This window comes from Pollicipes pollicipes, unplaced genomic scaffold (genome assembly GCF_011947565.3).
Source record: "Pollicipes pollicipes isolate AB1234 unplaced genomic scaffold, Ppol_2.1 Scaffold_3447;HRSCAF=4054_pilon_pilon_pilon, whole genome shotgun sequence".
Lineage (NCBI taxonomy): Eukaryota > Metazoa > Arthropoda > Thecostraca > Pollicipedomorpha > Pollicipedidae > Pollicipes > Pollicipes pollicipes.
The window spans coordinates 38,363,732-38,382,012 of record NW_023596297.1 but is presented as its reverse complement, the minus strand read 5'-3'; the positions used below and the strand labels follow the sequence as shown (position 1 = coordinate 38,382,012).

General features: G+C 55.1%; 3 protein-coding genes across 3 annotated transcripts in view; 1 reads left to right on the top strand and 2 right to left on the bottom strand.

The window, feature by feature from the left end:
• Positions 1-5,961, top strand: part of LOC119091546 (serine/threonine-protein kinase PLK1) — a 58,384-nt gene extending 52,423 nt beyond the window's left edge. Inside the window, exons 6-10 of the mRNA XM_037214356.1 lie at positions 1,530-1,998; positions 2,362-2,512; positions 2,884-3,043; positions 3,480-3,738; positions 4,755-5,961. Coding sequence (XP_037070251.1) covers positions 1,530-1,998; positions 2,362-2,512; positions 2,884-3,043; positions 3,480-3,738; positions 4,755-4,967 — 1,252 coding nt within the window. The 3' untranslated portion in view covers positions 4,968-5,961. The remainder of the gene's footprint in view (positions 1-1,529; positions 1,999-2,361; positions 2,513-2,883; positions 3,044-3,479; positions 3,739-4,754) is intronic.
• A 3,797-nt stretch (positions 5,962-9,758) lies between these two features.
• Positions 9,759-10,692, bottom strand: Pstk (Phosphoseryl tRNA kinase). The gene is made up of 2 exons (XM_037215485.1): positions 10,101-10,692; positions 9,759-9,857 (listed from the first exon to the last, which is right to left on the bottom strand). The coding sequence occupies exons 1-2, from the start codon at positions 10,668-10,670 to the stop codon at positions 9,759-9,761; spliced, it is 669 nt and encodes a 222-aa protein (XP_037071380.1). The 5' UTR covers positions 10,671-10,692.
• Positions 10,693-10,861: 169 nt separating this feature from the next.
• On the bottom strand, positions 10,862-11,491 carry LOC119092615 (DNL-type zinc finger protein). The gene has a single exon (XM_037215576.1). It carries the CDS (start codon positions 11,339-11,341, stop codon positions 10,895-10,897), a length of 447 nt encoding a protein of 148 aa, XP_037071471.1. The 5' UTR covers positions 11,342-11,491; the 3' UTR covers positions 10,862-10,894.
• Between the last annotated feature and the right edge of the window lie 6,790 nt (positions 11,492-18,281).

The window sequence follows — 18,281 nt, the reverse complement described above, 5'->3', positions numbered from 1 at the left end:
AGGAGAAGATTCTCTCTTCGTTATCCTTTCCACTTCTGACTTCTGGCCTATCAGTCCCGGTGGGTCCCACATGATGGCACTCACTGGCGACGCGTAATCTGATAACGGAAGTGGGCCATGATTGTCTGACGTCGCGTGTCGCGCGCCCGCTTTTTGTGGATTACCTCATCTGACGCGGTGTGGCGGACCGCTGACTTGACGGCCGATCGTCCGACTGAGGCCGATCAACAGCATGCGGCGCGGCGCCTCGGACGCGGCCGCCGTCGCCGCTGGCTGGCTGAGCAATCCGATTTATCGCGTCTGACGTCGGTCGGCGGCCGTTTTTTCGTCGGCAGCCACTCCCCGTCGGTGGCGCGTGTTTGTCGTGCTGCGTTTTCGCCGCCTGAGGCGCCCGGCCGGGTCGCGTGACCTTCTGCGGCGCGGTAGCCGGCGACAGTGGCGCTCCGGCGCAGATCAGCCGTCACACTTGTAACCATCTTTCTGGTCTGATCGTTCGGCACAATCGGCCTGTCTGCGCGCGTGCGCTGTGCTTGGCGCGCGCCGCCGCCGCCGCCGCCGCTGGGCGTTGCGGCCAGCCAGCTGGGGATTGTTTTTATTTTCGTTGACTGCGGAACAAAGCCCAGCATTCTTTCCTAATCGATTCCGTTTTGCAAGGCTCGCATTGCGAGGGGCCGTAATCGTGCTGCCGACGGCAACAGTTTCCCTTGCACTCTTCCGTGACCGAGCTGCCCCGGTCTCTAGGCGTGACCGAGGTGGGATTAGGGAGCAGAAACTCTGCTACCAGCGAAAAACACCAGCCACTGCTGGTGCGCCGGACCCGCACATCTTTATTTCGTTTCCAATAAAGCGCCGCCAGCACCACGTCAGGTACACACACTAGCATGTGGCTTGGCTTCCTGTTGCCACGCCAACCTCAAACTGGGGTCCGTGTGAGACTCGCCGCCAGCTTTGGGGCAGAGGCCATGGCACCTCCTGCGCTGAATCTTAAGATCTACAACTTAGCGCCTCACGTGTGATGGCATTAAGTAGGACGTGGGGCAGAAAACTCTAGATGATAAACCTGGGTCAGGCCCTCGGACCGCCACAAGAATGTACCTTATTGGTTAGGCTGGGCATCCCTGGTATTTCACGTCGTCATCCAAAGTTGGTGGAAAACAGTTGGCTTCCACACCTTCCGTTGATCTTGCTGATATCAGCCGCTGCAAGTCTGGAAAGCCCAGCGAAATATGAGCTGTTTGATAATACCACCGCGATGAAGCTTTTCACGAGACCCCAAGGGCACCAGACATACGTTTCTGCAACCTGTTTTAGCCATGCTTGCACGGTGTTCGTGTGAACGCTAAAAGTTGTTTAGTTCTGATTGGGATGCATTCTTGCGTGTTCATCTCGGTGAAGTGCCATGGATGACGACTGGTCTACATAAGTTCAACCAGTCTACACTAGCACGCTCCTGTGAAGTGCTGACGCGTTGGCTGTGTTTGTGCCGGCGCTCAGTGGCCGCGTCGGCTGATGCCGTGCCCCCACCGCAGGTACGCCATGCTGGTGGGCCAGCCGCCGTTCGAGACAGAGACTCTCAACGAGACGTACAAGCGCATCACCAACAACCAGTACACGCTGCCGCCGCACCTGTCGGCGGCCGCATCGGACCTGATCGCGCGCCTGCTGCACCCGAGCCCTCGCATGCGCCCCACCACCGCCCAGATGCTGCAGCACCAGTTCTTCCACAGCGGGCCGCCGATGCAGACGCTGCCGTCCTCCTGTTGCACACACGCGCCCAAGCTGGCGTCGGCGGCGCCGCCGCGGCCCGCCTCTCAGGTGATGGAGCACATCGGCGCCCATGACGCCGGCGAGCCGCTGCCTGCTATCCGCCTGCCATCTAGCCGCAGCGAGGCGAAGCTCATGTCGCCTAAGTCGCCGGCGCGCGGCGCTGGCGGCGGCTCGACGGGCCGCCTCGTCCGCTCGCAGAGCGTCAAAGACAACAGCAAGCTGATGGACAAGGTGAGTGCGCAGCCCCGAGCCTCAATGTGTACGCCGTTTAGTTTATGTTTACCCCTACGAAGGATCAGGCGCGATGCAACGCAGTTTGTAGATGCTTAACAGGACAATCATTTTTGAGTTTCGCACTTTGATATTTCGTGCATGGGCTCCGGAAGCTTTGAGTTCACTGGCTGGCATTCATACCTACTTAATGCACACATTGCGAGATATGTACCGGCGCGTTCGCCCAGTGGCCTAAGATAGCTCCGGCGGCGGTATGCGAGAGGGGCGGCTTTGTATGCACCTGGCCAAGCCAGGCTGACCGACACGCAAGACCAGCACGCGATCTTAGCGCCATCTGAGGCCTCCGCTCGGGCGCTTCAGGTGAAGGAGAAGGAGACGTCGCTGCACGGCTCCATCCGGCAAAAGATCTCAAGCGTGTTCCGTCCGTCCTCCGACAAGAGGAAGGTCAAAGAGTGGACATCGGCCACGCTGTACAAAGCGCTCTCCGAGTGCCTTCTGGCCGTCCCAGAGGGTGAGTTATGTAGTCTTGCTCAGGCTGCGTATGCGCGGCACGCTATCGCGATGGCGGCGCGATCTATATTTTATTTGCAAAACCGGTTACAACAGAATTGACCGCAGTCAGATATGTCAAAGTCCCGCTCAAGTCCTCAGCAGCTTGTTGAGAAAGCAACCACTGTTTGGCTGTCACTACTATCCGCCATTTGTGTTGATACCTTGCACTGTCATTGATGGCCGCCGTTGATGTTGCCCGGTGACTGCCGTTGCTGGCCACCGCTGATGTTACCCGGTGACGCTGCCGTTGATGGCCGCCGTTGATGTTCCCCGGTGACGCCGAGCTGCCGGTTCGCGCCGCTCCCTGAGCTGGACCACGCGATGCTTCAGACTCCGACACCAACCCGGAGCCGGTGGTGCACTCGCCACTGTTCATCACCAAGTGGATCGACTACAGCAATAAGTACGGCTTTGGCTTCCAGCTGAGTGACAGGAGCGTCGGCGTGCTCTTCAACGACTCCACCAAAGTTTTATACCTGCAGGACAAGAGGTAGGCCTTGGGCGTGCGAGTATGGCCGCCTCTCACGGCCGGACCCTGACTGGAGCGCAGGCAGTGTGTGAGCGTGGCCGCCTCTCACGGCCGGACCCTGACTGGAGCACATGCAGTGTGTGAGCGTGGCCGCCTCTCACGGCCGGACCCTGACTGGAGCGCAGGCAGTGGCGCTGCACCGCAGCTGGCCGCTGGTAGCGATTGCTGTTCGCGCGGTGTAACGTGTATTATTGCTGTATGTTAAGTTGGAAAGCAGATTGCCACGAGGCTGAAACTCTCTTGGACATATGCAGCTTATATGACCTGAATTACTTCAAGCTACCAATGCAGCTTGTGTGCCGTTTCCTGCATGCCTGTATGCCTGCCTGCCGCCCGTGACCGGCCTCGTCCCGGCTATCGGTTGGCCCGTCTGACCGCGCCTCCGCGCCCTCCACAGCCGGGTGGACTTTGTGGGCCGGCACGGCCGCTCGTGCTCGTACGAGCCGTCCCAGGTGCCGGGCCTGCTGCGCGAGCGGTTCACGCTGCTGCGCTACTTCAGTCAGTACATGGACGAAAACCTGACGGAGGGCGGAGAGACGCGCGTGGCGGCGGCGGCCGCCGCCGGCCCGCCGTCGGTCGTGCCTGAGGTGCACATGCGCCGCTGGGTGCGCACGCACCGCGCCATCATCATGCAGCTGTCCAACGGCACGCTGCAGGTGGGTGAGAGGCCGACCGTCGGCCCGGCCGCGGCGGGTCGGGAGGGACGGGCGGCGGCTGGACACTGCGGCGGGCAGGGAGGGACGGGCGGTAGCTGGACACCGCGGCGGGCCGGGGAGGGGCGGGCGGCGGCTGGACACCGCGGCGGGCCGGGGAGGGGCGGGCGGCGGCTGGATACCGCGGCGGGTCGGGGAGGGACGGGCGGTAGCTGGACACCGCGGCGGGCCGGGGAGGGGCGGGCGGGAGCTGGACACCGCGGCGGGTCGGGAGGGACGGGCGGTGGCCGGACACCGCGGCGGGTCGGGAGGGGCGGGCGGCGGCTGGACACCGCGGCGGGTCGGGAGGGGCGGGCGGCGGATGGACACCGCGGCGGGTCGGGAAGGGACGGGCGGCGTCTGGACACCGCGGCGGGCCGGGGAGGGGCGGGCGGTGGATGGAGCACAGGGTCTTGGTTAGGACGCCGCGAGTTAAGGGTCGTGTGGTTTTGAGCTGGTTTGTGTTTGAGGTGAAGCGAATCCGTACACTTGACTGCTGTCTCAAACTCAAGTGACAGACAATAAATAAGTCGGAAATCAATATATGTGGGTAGACACGCTTGCATCAAATGAGTTTTGAAATTTAGGATACATATGAAGCGAATTAACAAGCTAACGTTTAGTGTGAAGCTAATTGTTCGGGAAAGGTCAATGTGTTAGTCGTTGAACGAAGTCGTATAGATGTGGACACTGCAATATAGTGCAGTGCCTGGCATTGGCATTGTGATGATAACGCTCGAAGTCGTGTAGATGTGCACACTGCAATATAGTGCAGTGCCTGGCATTGGCATCGTGGTGATAACGCCCGAAGTCGTGTAGATATGCACACTGTAATATGGTGCAGTGCCTGGCATCGGCATGGTGGTGATAACGCTCGAAGCCTCTTGGTGTTGTGCGATATTGTAACTTTATTGTCTTTTCGTGGTCCCTGCATCCTGCCATGCCTGTTATGGAGTGTGATCGTCCCTCCTCTGCCACAGATCAACTTCTTCAAAGACCACACGAAGGTAATCCTGTCTGCGAGCGGCAGCTCTGAGCTCACCGTCACCTACATCAACTCGGAGCGTCGCGCCGCCTCTTACCCACTGTCGGAGCTGGGCGCCGTCGGCTGCTGCCGCGCCCTCCGCGACCGGCTCGACTACGCCATGGTCGTGCTGCGCGACTTCTCCGACCTGGACGCCAAGGAGAAGTAGGGCCGCGGGGCCGGGGACGGCTCGCGCGGTGCTGGCAGAGGTGTTGGGCGGAAGGCCGCCAGTCCGGCGGGCTGGGGGCGACGTCGGCGCCGGAGCCACACGACCGAAACAAAGGATCTCGACCGGGACGGCGCGCGCCGCCACTGCCGCCGCCGCGAAGGGTGGCGCGCGGTAGGCGATAGCTCAAAGACAGGACGCTGGTGTGAGCGTGTGTACGGTCTCGGAATGTGCGTGCGTGTGCGTGGTCAGTGGATCGGACGCGAGCGGCGCTTCGTGGTCGAGCGCCAGCGCGGTGCGCTGCCGCTGTCCCCAGCGACCAGCGCTCCGCGAGCACAGTGGGGCCACGCCCGACCTCTTTCAGCCCACCCCAGGCGATTGTTCATAAAAGCTCACGTGGCCGTGATCCAGTTGTTGTTCTTCAGCGGAGTGATATTTAGTTCGAATTTATGCAGGTCTTTGTTACATTTCCCAAGCAATGAAGCGCGTGCCGTTCGTTTTGTTGCGACTCAGTGCTGTTCCTTTACTGATATCACCGTAGCCATTTCCTAGCCAAGACCAGGCAGCCCCGAAGATCTCGCTGTGACCGTTTGCCTCGGCACTGCCAGAGGAGGCGGGCTTGCTATGCCGGCGGAGTCTCTCCGCGCCGCCAGCAGTGCCGACGAGCGACCTCTGCCCTCCGCCTTCCCTCGACTCCGACCAACTACTGCTGGACTCTGCTCCTCTCCCATCGGCCATAAAGACACGCCACCGCCGGCCTCCTCGCGGCGGCACCGTCGGACGCGCACAGTTATGCGCATGCGCGGGCATTAACGAATCAAATTGGTCGACGCGTCGCGGACCCAGAATCGACGCCAACTGCCAAAGGTCGCCGTGTCGCCAGCCGCGGCGATCCTGTTCGTCTTTCATAGCCACGTGCGTGTCCGTTGTTACATAGTCGCAGCCGTGCGTTGCGTGTTTATCCACTGTATAATCGATAATAAAGTGAACCACTGAGCCTGCTGTCTGTTGGGGCCAGCTTGATGGTGTGGAGGTATACTAATAGTTCTGGGACCAATCTCGGGCGGTGCTTGTCTTTCGGATCATGCATTACTAGCATGCATCACATCACTAGTCCGTGGCACCAAGGTAAAAGTAAAAACGACATCAAATAAGCAAACGGAAAAGCGTACAACGCGCGCAACTAATGACAACAGTAGCGCATAAGATCTTGCAGAGCAGTCGACGGAGCTTCCGTCGAGCAGCTGTATCAGGCGGGAGTTAGCAGAACCACGGGCAGGGGAAGGGGGGCACAGGAGGCATGTGTGCCCTCCCCCCTTAGGTTCTACGATTAAGGGCTCGATTTGAGGGCCCGAGGGGCCCAAAGAGCTAGCCAGGAGTCTATTCAGTGGCCCCAGACCGCAGGGCCGGGCACTCAGATGCCAACCAGAGAGCTCTGCGCGCTGATAAGGGGCCCACTGAGCCATAAGAGCCTATATTTTGGTCAGACGCCACCAGTAACGCACAGTCGGCTCCGCGACGGCATGGACTTAAGCGTCCATTTCCCAGGCATGGACAAAGCCGGAGCCAGCGATTTACATTGCTCGGGGCCCCACAACGCCTAACAGGTGCCCTGAGTGGTCAAGGGTCTGAATCGGCCAGATGCAGTGTTCGAGGAGGCCCGAAGAGCCTTGGGGGGGGGGGGGGGGGCACCCGGTCCGACGATCGAGGGCCTGGTTGGAGGATCTAAAGGCATAAAGGGCTGCTCGTAGTCTTATTCAGTTGCTCAGACCTGCGAAGGCGGACCCTCAAATAACGGTCAGAGGGCCCTTTGCCCCGAAAGGGAACCCCTGAGTCGATATGAGCCTATATGTAGGTCAGGGACCACCGTACCTCATGGTCGGCTCCCCGTCGGCAGTGGGCCGGGGGTCGGGGGTCCTGTATGTCAGAGGCCCACAGCGCCTAGCAGATGGGCTCGGGGCCCTTGTGAGCACAAGGCGCAGGGCACAGGGGTTTGATAAGGCCCGAAATGGGGCCTGGGCGGCCCACAGGAACCGACTATCAAAGACCCGGTTGGAGGGCATACGAGCCCAAAAGACTGACTGAAAGCATCTCCTGCACCGATAGGGACTCCTGAGACAGAGCGTGCCTCTATTTCGGCCAGAGATCATGAACAACTAACAGTGAGCTTCGTATTGGTCTGAGCTTTACGAGCCCATTCCCCAAGCAGGGACAAGGCCAGACCCGCAATTTACATAGGTCGGGCTCCTGTATCGCTCAGGGACCCAAAGTGCCTAACAGGACATTGTGTTAACAAGGAATCTCGAATCGGTCGGAGAAGATTTGTTCAATAGGGACGGGGGCGGTAGCCCAAATGGCAGAAGGTCTCCTGCGTTGGTCGGGGCCCTCTGGCAATTGAAGGAAACAAAAACTTATGATGAGTGCTCATATTGAGGTACTACAAGAGTCCCGTGCCAGTCAGGGCCGCCACTACCGAACGGTGGGCACCCCATTCCTATTCGAGCATGGGCCCGTTAAGCCCAACTGGGGTCTATGTGCCAGTTACTTGACCAACTGCGGTGAGCAGGAATGTTGTTGCGTTAACGACGGTTCATGCGCAAATCCGGGATCAACTGCGCGGGTCAGAAGGCCGCCTGCCGCTTCAGGGAGCGGACCAATGTAATATGATGTAAGGGCCTAAGGGCCTTCGGATCGGCCAGAGGATGCCGCCCCGCATCACCAGAATGTCGTCCAGAAAACACACCGCGGTGGGACAGAATGGGCCTTCACCTCTTGACTGGGGAAAAAAACAACGTGTCCCGTAGTGTTGCACTCAAGGGTGTTCCTTTACCGGAAAGACACAGGGGGGGGGGGGGGGGGGGGGAGGAAGAAAAATTAGTGCCGAATGGAATGGGTCGAAATGGGTTCAAAACGCACAAAAAAGACCATCCCGCGTTTCCATGGGAACGTGCATTCTTTTCCAGAATCGACGAGCGAAACAAATAAAATCAAAACGTTGGAACCCGCACGCCGAGTGCCGATAGTGTAGTGGTTCACGCGCCTGCGTTAACCGCTGCGCGTCTGGGAAACCGACACTGCGCGGCGCACGGAATTTGCGCCACTATCAGTTCCGATGGAATGTTGAAGATATCCAGACAAAAATGTCCTGGCTATGTTAATGTAAATTGTTGACCCATTTTGATCATTCATCTGTATTCTTGGGAACCTTGCTATTGCTGTACATTGCAGATGAAATTCTGGCAAGGTTTCTAAGTTTTATCGGTTTAAGGAGTCCGCTGGGCCATTATGAACTGGAGCGATTGATGGGAAGGCCGGTGGTTCATTTCACGCAGTGATTTAACTCGTGAATTTGTCGGTTTATTAACAGCAAACTTAAGGCAGATTTAACTCGCGGTAGCGTCTGGTCCATGCTTCGGTTATTAAAGGTAAAATGTATGTTTCATAAATATATGCACATTTATATATATATATATATATATATATATATATATATATATATATATATATATATAAACACACACACACACACACACACATATATATATATATATATATATATATATATATATATATATATATATATATATATATATATATATATATATCTCTCTCTCTCTCTCTCTCTCTCTCTCTCTCTCTCTCTCTCTCTCTCTCTTATCTAGATACGCACTATCGCCGGAGACCCAGCCCGAAGGCTCCACTGCTGACAAATGGCCCGTAACGATCGCAGGTCTGTGTTAGTCGCCTGCCAAGATAAACACAGCAAAAAGGCATCTGGCGCGTGCAGTATCGCCAGGGTGCGGTATCAGCTGCGCTGGTGTGTCGTGTCACCGGCCGTTAGCAGCGCGCGCTCAGAGGGCCGCCAGGCCCGTCCGTGTCATATGGCCGCCAGCTGTGGATCAGCGCGGCCCAGGCGGCAGCCGACCTCCGCACGCGGTCACTGACCCCAGCTCGGGACCGCAGCTGCAGCACGGCTCGGCTCGGCACATTTCTGCACCCGTCGCTGCCGGGTCACGGCGACAGCACCACTGACTGCTAGCGGGTGACGGTCCACCGTCGATGGGCGCACTCCTCCAGCGCACAGACAGAAAACAGATACAGAGCACGGTGGACTGTTACCGTATAGGGTAGGTAATTTGAAGACAATATAGACAAAATAAACTAAAATAGGCAAAAGTCAGTTCGCTCAAAAGGCCATTGGATTCCAGCACATATCTCCTCGACGAAAGGCGCACAAGAATCAGCCCCACGAGAACACTTGTGCTTGACCCGAGTCCTACCTGCGACGGATACTCTTCGGAGATCAGACTTCAATCCATTACAGTGCGTCCCATCGCGCAACGCGCGTGTGATGGGGGCTCATTCGCAACGCTGACCTAAAAACGCGCATCGTCACACAGCTGAGCCGTGCTTTGGCCATTCTAATTCGCTCCTTGAGGTGGGACTCTCACTAACCTGAAGGAGGATAGGCCATTGAAAAAATTGCTGCCTTTTTAAAACTATGACACACGCCCCGTCTGCCTACTTTTAAAATGTTCAGCAAGCACCGCTGTGAGTTTTGGACAATAGCACAGTCATGGTCCGTTCCGAAACCGACTACAAAGACGTCAAGTCAAGCAGACTTCACTCATGACAATGTATTTCCCAGCGTCCTCAACAACATAAACCGATCCGTCCCATAGGCAATGACAACATCGGATGCATTCCACTAGCGACACGTACCCATCCCATTCTGCTTAGCGCGGATACCAAAAGCCTTCTAGGCCACTGTTTACGTCACTAGGGCGAAGCCCGTCACGCGTCCGTCACACTACACTCCAGCTCCGCCTCCAACAGCTGACTGACCGCCTCCGCGAACCGCTCCTCGTCCGCCGGCTCCGTGTTTAGGTCCACCTCGCCGGCGCGCGCGCGACGCAGCAGCCGCTGCCGCGCCGCGTTTGCCGTGCGCGCGCGCTCGCCGCAGCCGGCGGCGCGCTGGCGCACCATCTGGCGCAGCTGTCGGTCCAGCTGGTGCAGCTGGCTTGTGGAGCAGCGCCGCCGAGACTCGGCCGCCTCCAGGCTGTTGTCGACGAGCGGCGCGGCCGGCGTCCGCAGCGCGGCCGCCAGCAGGGCGACCACGGCCGGCAGCGGGTCGGCGTCGGCCGGCAGCGTCACGCTGCGAGCCTCCCAGAGGCGCGCCGGCTGCGGCCGCTCCAGCCGTCCCGCCATCGCATCGATGGCCGCCTCGGGCACAGGTCGGCAACGCGTGGCGTTCCGGCGGCGGCACTCGGCGTCCGGCGTCGCCAGCAGCGCCTGCGCGAAGCCCAGCCGCAGTCGGCGCGCCAGCTGGAAGAAGCGGTAGCGCATGCTGCGCAGGTACATGTTGTCGTCAATGATGAGGACGGCCGGCCGCCCTGCCGGCCGGCCGGCAGGGCGAGCCACCGGCTGGCGGAGCACGGCCGGCAGCGTGTCAGCCGGCACCTCGCCGCCAGTCAGCATCGCCTCCACGGCCGCTTCGAGCGCGCGGCGCGCGGCGCGCCAGGCGTCGTCGTCGTCGCCGGCAGCACGCGCCGCCTGCAGCCGCACCTGCTCCTCCAGATCGATGACCGCGTCGTACTCGACGTGGACCAGGTGATAGATGTCGGCCAGCTGGGCGCACAGTCGGCCAGCCAGCGTCGTCTTGCCGCTGCCAGGCAGGCCGATTAGGATCAGCAGGCAGGCCGACATCACGCTTGGCAGTCGCCGGTACACGGCTGCGGATCGTCGTACGGTGCCTCCACCGAACGAACGACTCCAGGGCGCACCGCCGGCGTGCAGCCCGGTCTGACCTCTTGCCCCGCTCACCAGGGACCCGGCGGACACACCGAGGCCGAGCGTGTTCAACGCGCTGTCCGATCACCGCGCCCTATGTCGACGCGGCAGCGACGGCGGATGACACAAAGGAGGCGCCACTAGCTCTCGACGCCGGGGCAGGGCGGCGCCTTTGGCGGCGCCGCCTCGACGGTGCCGTCAGCGCCGATGCGCGTCACCTTCTCGCCGCGCCGCGCCAGGATCTCCTCCACAGTGCGGCCCTGCACGTCAGCAAACCAGCCCAGATGATCGGAGATCAGGTGTCGGTTCCGACAGCCCGAACACTCGACGATCACCACGCCGCGCTCGTACGACAACTTCGAAATATGCTTGTGCACGCGCGTGCTGCACACCTTGCAGGTGAAGGAGAGCGCCAGCCGCGGCTGCAGGCGCGCCAGCGGCTGGCTGGGCGGCGTCGCGTGACAGAGGCGTGTCGGAGCCGACAGGCCGGCACGCGGCAGGACGGCGGCCGGCACCGGACCCGTCAGGCACCGGCGGACGGACGGGGCGGAGACGGCGGCGGCGGCGCGCAAAGATCGTAGCAACATCACAGTTCGGGCTGGTCGGGTGGCAGCGGTCCTACCCCCGGGCAGGCGTTTTAGTCCGAGAATGCAGCTGGAGTAATAATTCACTTTCTCTGGAATCACAGTTCCACATCTGCCTGGGATCACAGCTCAGTCTGTATGGCTGGGATCACAGGATCACTGGGCTGGGCTGGACTCAGCAGCTGCCAGCTTGGCCTGTGCCTCAGCAGCATCCTTCTCCATCTTTTCCACACGCTTGGCCACAACCTGTGGCTGCACCTCCATAAACACTGTCATTATCTTCTGATTTGAGTTGACATGCTTGTCAGCACAGTGTTGAACACACATTAGCTGAAAGAAAATAAAGCATGACCAAGATTGCCAAACCTTCGGCAGACAATAAATAATGCACTACATCAATGATTCAATGATAGGATCTTCAGTACTACCATGTTATCATAGTGTAATGGTGACAAAATCTGCTGTTGCAAAGGAATTGTTTCAAAACCAGATGTCAAAAGGGAAGTGTGCAGTAAAACAACACATGTTCACTCACACTTGAGGCTCATTCACATGCATGGTGACAACATATTATTCAATGAACAACATCACAGTGAGAATGAAAGAAATGCATCCTATGAACCCAAATCAGTCACAACCCCTAACATTTCACTGAATATCACAAGGCACTTTAATCCACAGTTCAGAATTTCCAGCAAACACACAGCCCAATAACAGAGCTGAATCCATCCTACATGCTACAAACAGCTACACAAACCATCAACCTTCACTTAGGGTTCACAAACATTGCACCAATATTTGACAAAAGTCAGTAAATGGATCCAGCTGGTGACCCATTAATGGTGTCAGGGTGACACTCCCTACAGCATACTAACCCAACACTAGTAGATTTGACAAACCACAACCAACACATCAAACAAATATAGTCCTGTTCTACACAAAACAAATATTACTTTGCCATCATTAGATTGCAAGAGCATTACACAATTCAGGAAAGGAAGAGACAGCTGCTATCAACCCCAAATTTTCAAAGACTACAGGTTCTTTCAAGCAGGTCAACATCAAAACATAGCTATTTCAAAAAAACAAACACACACCACATATCTACACATAGTTATACAAGAAATTATATCCCTGTTATACCCCTCGGCACATCATACTTTGATAGCTGCCATACCACAACTACATCCCCAAGTACAAACCAGTCATAACTATACCAAAATAGTCCACATGCAGGGCTTAATGAGGTCAGGCATGATAAAGCAAACACTTGCCCATGACCTACCTCATCTTCCTGAATATCCCTTTCAAGCAGACTACTTATACACTGAGTAAAACATGTTTCTGATATACGGTTGTACATCTGCAGGAAGTCTCTCAGCTGTGAAGGGAAGAAGTTCATGAGATGTTGGACACATATCATTCCTCAGATGCACACCTGCTAGTTAATAACATATTTGTGTAACACAAAATTGAATAAACACATCTATGAAACAGTTAATAATGACCATAAAACATAAAACTGTCAAACCTGTACTCTGTGGATGCATGTCATGGTCAAAAACATGGCCATGGGTGGCAAGGAACCCCCACAGAGGCTACCCTGCCCCAGGGCCTAGAGGTTTAACTAGACACTGGATAACTTTGCAGGAATTTACTGCATTTCCAGATCCAGAGTTCAAGGAAATTTGACACTCAGCCTATAATGATGAAAACTCTGGATGTGTGTGGCTCAAATCCTTAGAAGACTGGTTAACTTAACACACTTAAATCAGATGGGACCATGAAGGTAGCAGCAATACTGATGTTCTGATTAACTTCATAATACATTTCAAAAAACATCAAACATCTATTGCTAAGCCCAAAAATCAATGAAACAAACATCAGACTACAAAATGAAAAATGATCCTGATAACTATTGGTTTGCTATCTTTGCCCGCATTCACACTGGTACTGGAAATCCACATCTCACGGAGTCTGCTGACGTACGTTCCGCAAGTTTTGTGCCTCCATCACGTAAAACTGTGTCAACCCCTTATCTTCCACGAATCTTCGTCGTCTCACGCCTACGACACTGCAGGCATTCTGTCATCGTTCCATATCAACCCAAGAAAGTTTCACCGGTCTACACTAAGTGCAATGGCGGGAAAAATAATGGAGAATAGCGCCAACCAAGCAGCAGCACCGTCACGTCCAATGTGACACATTCACATCACGTCATCAAAACGCCCCACTTCGCAGGGTTTTCTGCGCTATATATGCCGCAAATTGTTGAAACGTGATTAAGGGCAAATCAGCACCAAAAAGATGTCATTACCACCAAAGGGCCAAGGTTACTCTGAGGGCTCGCTCGGCCGAGGGGAAATTATTCAACGAATAATTATCCCTCCGATAATCATCCGCAGATCTACAGCCAACGGTCACAGTTATGCATAGCAAAAACAGATTCTAAAGAAACATGATTTGGCCTAATTGTGATCCCAATATGGTTTAAAGCTCCTTAATCAATGCAAGCCATCAAACACTTGACTGAAGTTTTTTTCTAATTTTGGTTTGTCTCCGACTTGCATACAAGCTTTACTTCGACAAATTTATTCAAACGGCGCTTTTCCGGTTTCATTTCCGGACCCGAATGCATATTCCTGGGTATGTATTGCGGTTATGTTGAGCATCACAATTTCGTCATGCAGAAAAGGAGAAACATAAATTAGTATCATGGGGATATTCACGAAATACCAAACACATAGCACATCCTTCAAAATATATAGCAAGCGATAGTGGAAGTTTGAAGCATGTTTTTGTCATTGGCCTTGCCGTGTTCCTTAGAATTTCCATGTGACCAGACAATTAGTTTAAAAGTGGAACTGGGTGTTACGAGGGAGGTCATGTCTGTATGCTCTATGTTATCGGTATATAGCATCCCAGCACATTTTACAAGAATAGATACGATGCCGACATTCCCGGTGGTATATATTTGCACCAATTCAATCATGCAAGCATTTCATGGGCTCGCCATTTTCTGATAAAGCAGTGCGTATACACCCTCCAAAACGGAGGGCGGTTACGCACCGGGCCTATGCACCCTCCAAAACAGAGGGCGGTTACGCACCGGGCTTATACACCCTCCAAGAATCTTTCAGATGGTTGTACGTGTCGTGCATACGCGGATTGGCAGCCTTGGAGGCAAGATAGTGCAAAAATGCAGAATCTCGGTAAAAGGTGGGCTCAATGAGTGATAGACATCAAACGATCACTGTCGTGCTGTAGCGCAGCGAATTACGGCAGTGTTTCGCCATGCTCCGCTGCGCCGTTTGAAATTATAACCAACTCACGAGCGGATTGCGACGCACCAAGCCACGTGTGTCGCATCGTGCCTGAAAGCATGTCCAGCCAACTCCCATCGTCCTGCACTGAGCGCGCATGCAAAGATCAAACGACTGAGTGTGCCCAAGCAGGCCATTGGATGCGCCCGCGACAAGAGTGTAGGACCCTAAGCAAGTGACAGAGAATTGGAAACACCCTAGACCAATGTAGAGGAGTGTAGGTATATATTTGTACCTAACGTTAGAAAAAATCACTGTACATCATTCGTCGTGTTCAAGGCGGAACATATCGTAAATAATCTTAAAACAGGTAAATTCCTGCTCCTACCTTCGGATTTTAATAACTACGATCGCGAGCTCCCGAGCGCCTCACACACACCACCGTCTCAACTCCCCAGGGCCGTTTCTGCGTGATCGTCGCGTAATACAATATTTCTGCTTGTCAAGAACCATAAAAAATGTACGGGACCAAGTGAACAATAACAATGCAATGAAATGCGTTTCTTATCGCGTCTAGGTACGTTTATGAAACGGACAGGCCAAAATAGTCCAGAACATAGCCTAAACTAGCCTAACCTAATCTAACCTAACCTAACCTAACCTAACCTAACCTAACCTAACCTAACTAGCCCAAGGTAGCCTGGCTTAGCCTAACCTAACCTAGCCTAGCCTAGCAGCCCAACATAACCTAACCTAACCTAACCTAACCTAACCTAACCTAACCTAACCTAACCCAACCCCCCACCCCATCCCCTTCAACCCAGTGTCCCATCGGCATCCATGCTCCATGCCACATATATGTACCGTATTAGGAAGTTTTGTTTAGCCCCCATACTCTCATTTTGCTTTTCATTCCCACCCAAAAACGTCATATTTCCCCACCGTGTCGACCAATCTACAAACACTACGTAAAACTGCTTGGATACGCGGGGAACACATTTCATTGGATTCTTGTTACCTTGGCCTCGTACATTTTTATGGTTCTTGATGCGCAGTAAGGTTGTAATCACGCGGTAATGTTGCGATCACGCGTAGAAATGGCGCCGGGGTCGCGGTTGCTGCCTGTGTGCGCTCGGATGTTCGCTATCGTGTTTATTTAAGTTCCAAGGTAAGAGTTTAGATGACCTGTTTCACGATTAATTACGATATGCTCTGCCTTAAAAACGACGATTGATGTACAATGGTCTTTTTCAACATGAGGTAGCAATGTATACCCTGACCTGTAGAGGGCCCATGGGCATATCGCAAGTGTGTCGGTAGGTCAGCCGATGCCCACGTAAAGGGCCCCTGAGCAACCGAGAATACCCTGGCAGGTTAAGTTATGAGACTCTGGCTACCGCTCACAGGGCCTTTCTGGCGAATGGAAATGATCCGTGGAATGGCCCGTGATTGACAGGAATTCCCCGGCACACAAACAGGAAGGGTCCCAACAACAGCGCAGGGCCCTCTGAGCAAATGCAAAGAAATGAAGGACAACGTGGAATGCTCCTAAACGACGGAAATGAACCTGCAAGGGACATATAGGTTCCCCGGAAACAACATGGGTCCCTAGAGGGTGTAATGGGGCTTAAAATTTCCATTCCACAACTTTTCCAATCATTGAGTAGTTTTTGGGACTTCTGGGCCCTTCTGGGACTTCATGGGCCCTTCACTTTTGCTTACAACTTCTTGGTGGTCTGCAAATCCAGAGATACCCAGTTTTGTTGCGTTTTGTGTTAAAAAACCACCTGTTCGGCCGGCTATCGGCCCCGGGAGCCAAAGGGCCCGTTTGGGGCCCAAGGGGGGGGGGGGGGGTCGTAGCCCCCCTCTCTGGATCCGCCTCTGCTTGTTACCATACGTTTTGGGGATCCTTTTGTTGTTTTCCACTTTTTTGCCCGTCCCCCGAACTCAGTTTGCCCTTGATGTCGGACTGTCGTGGGGAGAAAGTGATTGATCCTAAGCCTGAAGTGTCATTTAGGCGACCACGACGAAAACTCAAATGGGAGCACCGTAAATCCGACATGGGACCCGAAGGACTGGCTAAAGGTCAGTGAAGGGGCGCAGATAGCACCCTCAAATACCAGCCAGAGGGGCCCCGGGGCACCGATCGGGCCCGAGTCTGGGCCTGTGAGCCCATTTCCCAAGCAGGGACGAGGTCAGGACCCGCGATTTACATTGGTCAGTGCACCCCGAGCCAATGAGGGGCCCCTGTGTCGGCCAGGGGCACACAGCGCCTAACCGGAGGTCAGGTGTTGACAAGGGCCCCCGAGTTGGTCAGGGAATGTACGAGGGCGCCTGAAGATGGACCGATGTGGCCTTCAAGACTGACGATAAACGGGCCGATGGAAAGGCTGAATGGCCGTAAGGGTCGAAAGGCTGCAGGTCATCCTGGCCCGTATGGCTGTGATCCCAAATGCCAATCAATATGCCTCTTTCGCCGATTGTGGACCCCTGGGATAGTGCGGGCACATCTTTCGGCCGGAGACTACTGCACCGAATAACTGACTCCGTGTTATTATGAGGCCTGGGGCCCCATTTCTCTAGCAGGAACGAGACCGAGGCCCGCGATTTGCGTCGCCCGGAGTCCCTATAACAATGAGTGGTCTTTTGACGGTCAGGCCTCCAGTGTCCAGCAGGGGGTCCTGTGACGGAAGGAGTCCCGAGACGGCCCGAGGTGACCCGGGGTCCTTGCGGGGCCCTTCACCCCGTTTTAGCCAAGGATCCGTTGGCCAAACATGGGTCTCTGTGCGAGTTATTGGATCACCTGCGGTTATCAGAGATCTTGCTGTCCCAATGAGCGCTCTTGCGCCTATTCCGGGTCAAATGCGCCGGCCAGAAGCCGTAAAGGGCCTTCCGCGCCAGGGAGGTCACCAGTGTAGAACATACTTCTGTGAGGGCCTCCGGATGAACCCATCAGGCGAACCCGCCTCCATGTTGCCAGAATGGCAGCTGGTAGACACCCCGGGCTGGGACGAAATGGTCTTTAAGCAATCGCCCGGAAGGGTCGTGTGCGCCTAACTTTTCACTAATGTTTACACATTTTACACATTACATTACACATTTTCAATTAATGTTTACACAAGTTGCTGGCCTCATTTAGTTTTAAGGTCAACCTTTACGGGATCCTCAATGCCTCTGTGGGGTGTGGACTCCCTTCCCCTGGAGGGACGGAGTCCTCTTTATGTCCATTCCTACCTCTGGCGTTAGAAACTACGCTGCTGTCTGGTATGACAAGCCCAAATTAGAATTCACTCCGCTTAGAACTGAAGCAAGCTGGCATCATCACACCACACCGATAGACCATGAAGCCACCCACTTAACATCGGCCATCGCCGATATTCGAACCCGGGCTTACCGCGTGCGAGACCAGCATGCTAATCATCTATACACTTGAGATGCGTGCCCGGCGGCCAAACATTTGTGATTAGAATAGGACTTGTTCTAGGTGAGTTAATAGATTTCGTGATCGTTTGATGCCTATCACACATAGAGCCGACTTTTGGCACGGGATTCTGCATATTTGCACTTGCCTCCCTCTAAAACTGGCAATCCGCGTATGCTTGACACGCACAACCATCTGAAAGATTTTTGGAGGGTGTATAGGTCCGGTGCGTAGTCACCATCCATTTTGGAAGGTGTAT

Bases quoted from the DNA above. Each gene is read 5' to 3' on its own strand.
- Pstk (XM_037215485.1), bottom strand. From the start codon at position 10,670: ATGTCGGCCTGCCTGCTGATCCTAATCGGCCTGCCTGGCAGCGGCAAG. The intron at 9,858-10,100 runs GCCGACCCGCTG...CGCGCCGGCGAG, and splicing joins GCGTGACGCTGCCGGCCGAC to GTGGACCTAAACACGGAGCC.
- LOC119092615 (XM_037215576.1), bottom strand. From the start codon at position 11,341: ATGTTGCTACGATCTTTGCGCGCCGCCGCCGCCGTCTCCGCCCCGTCC.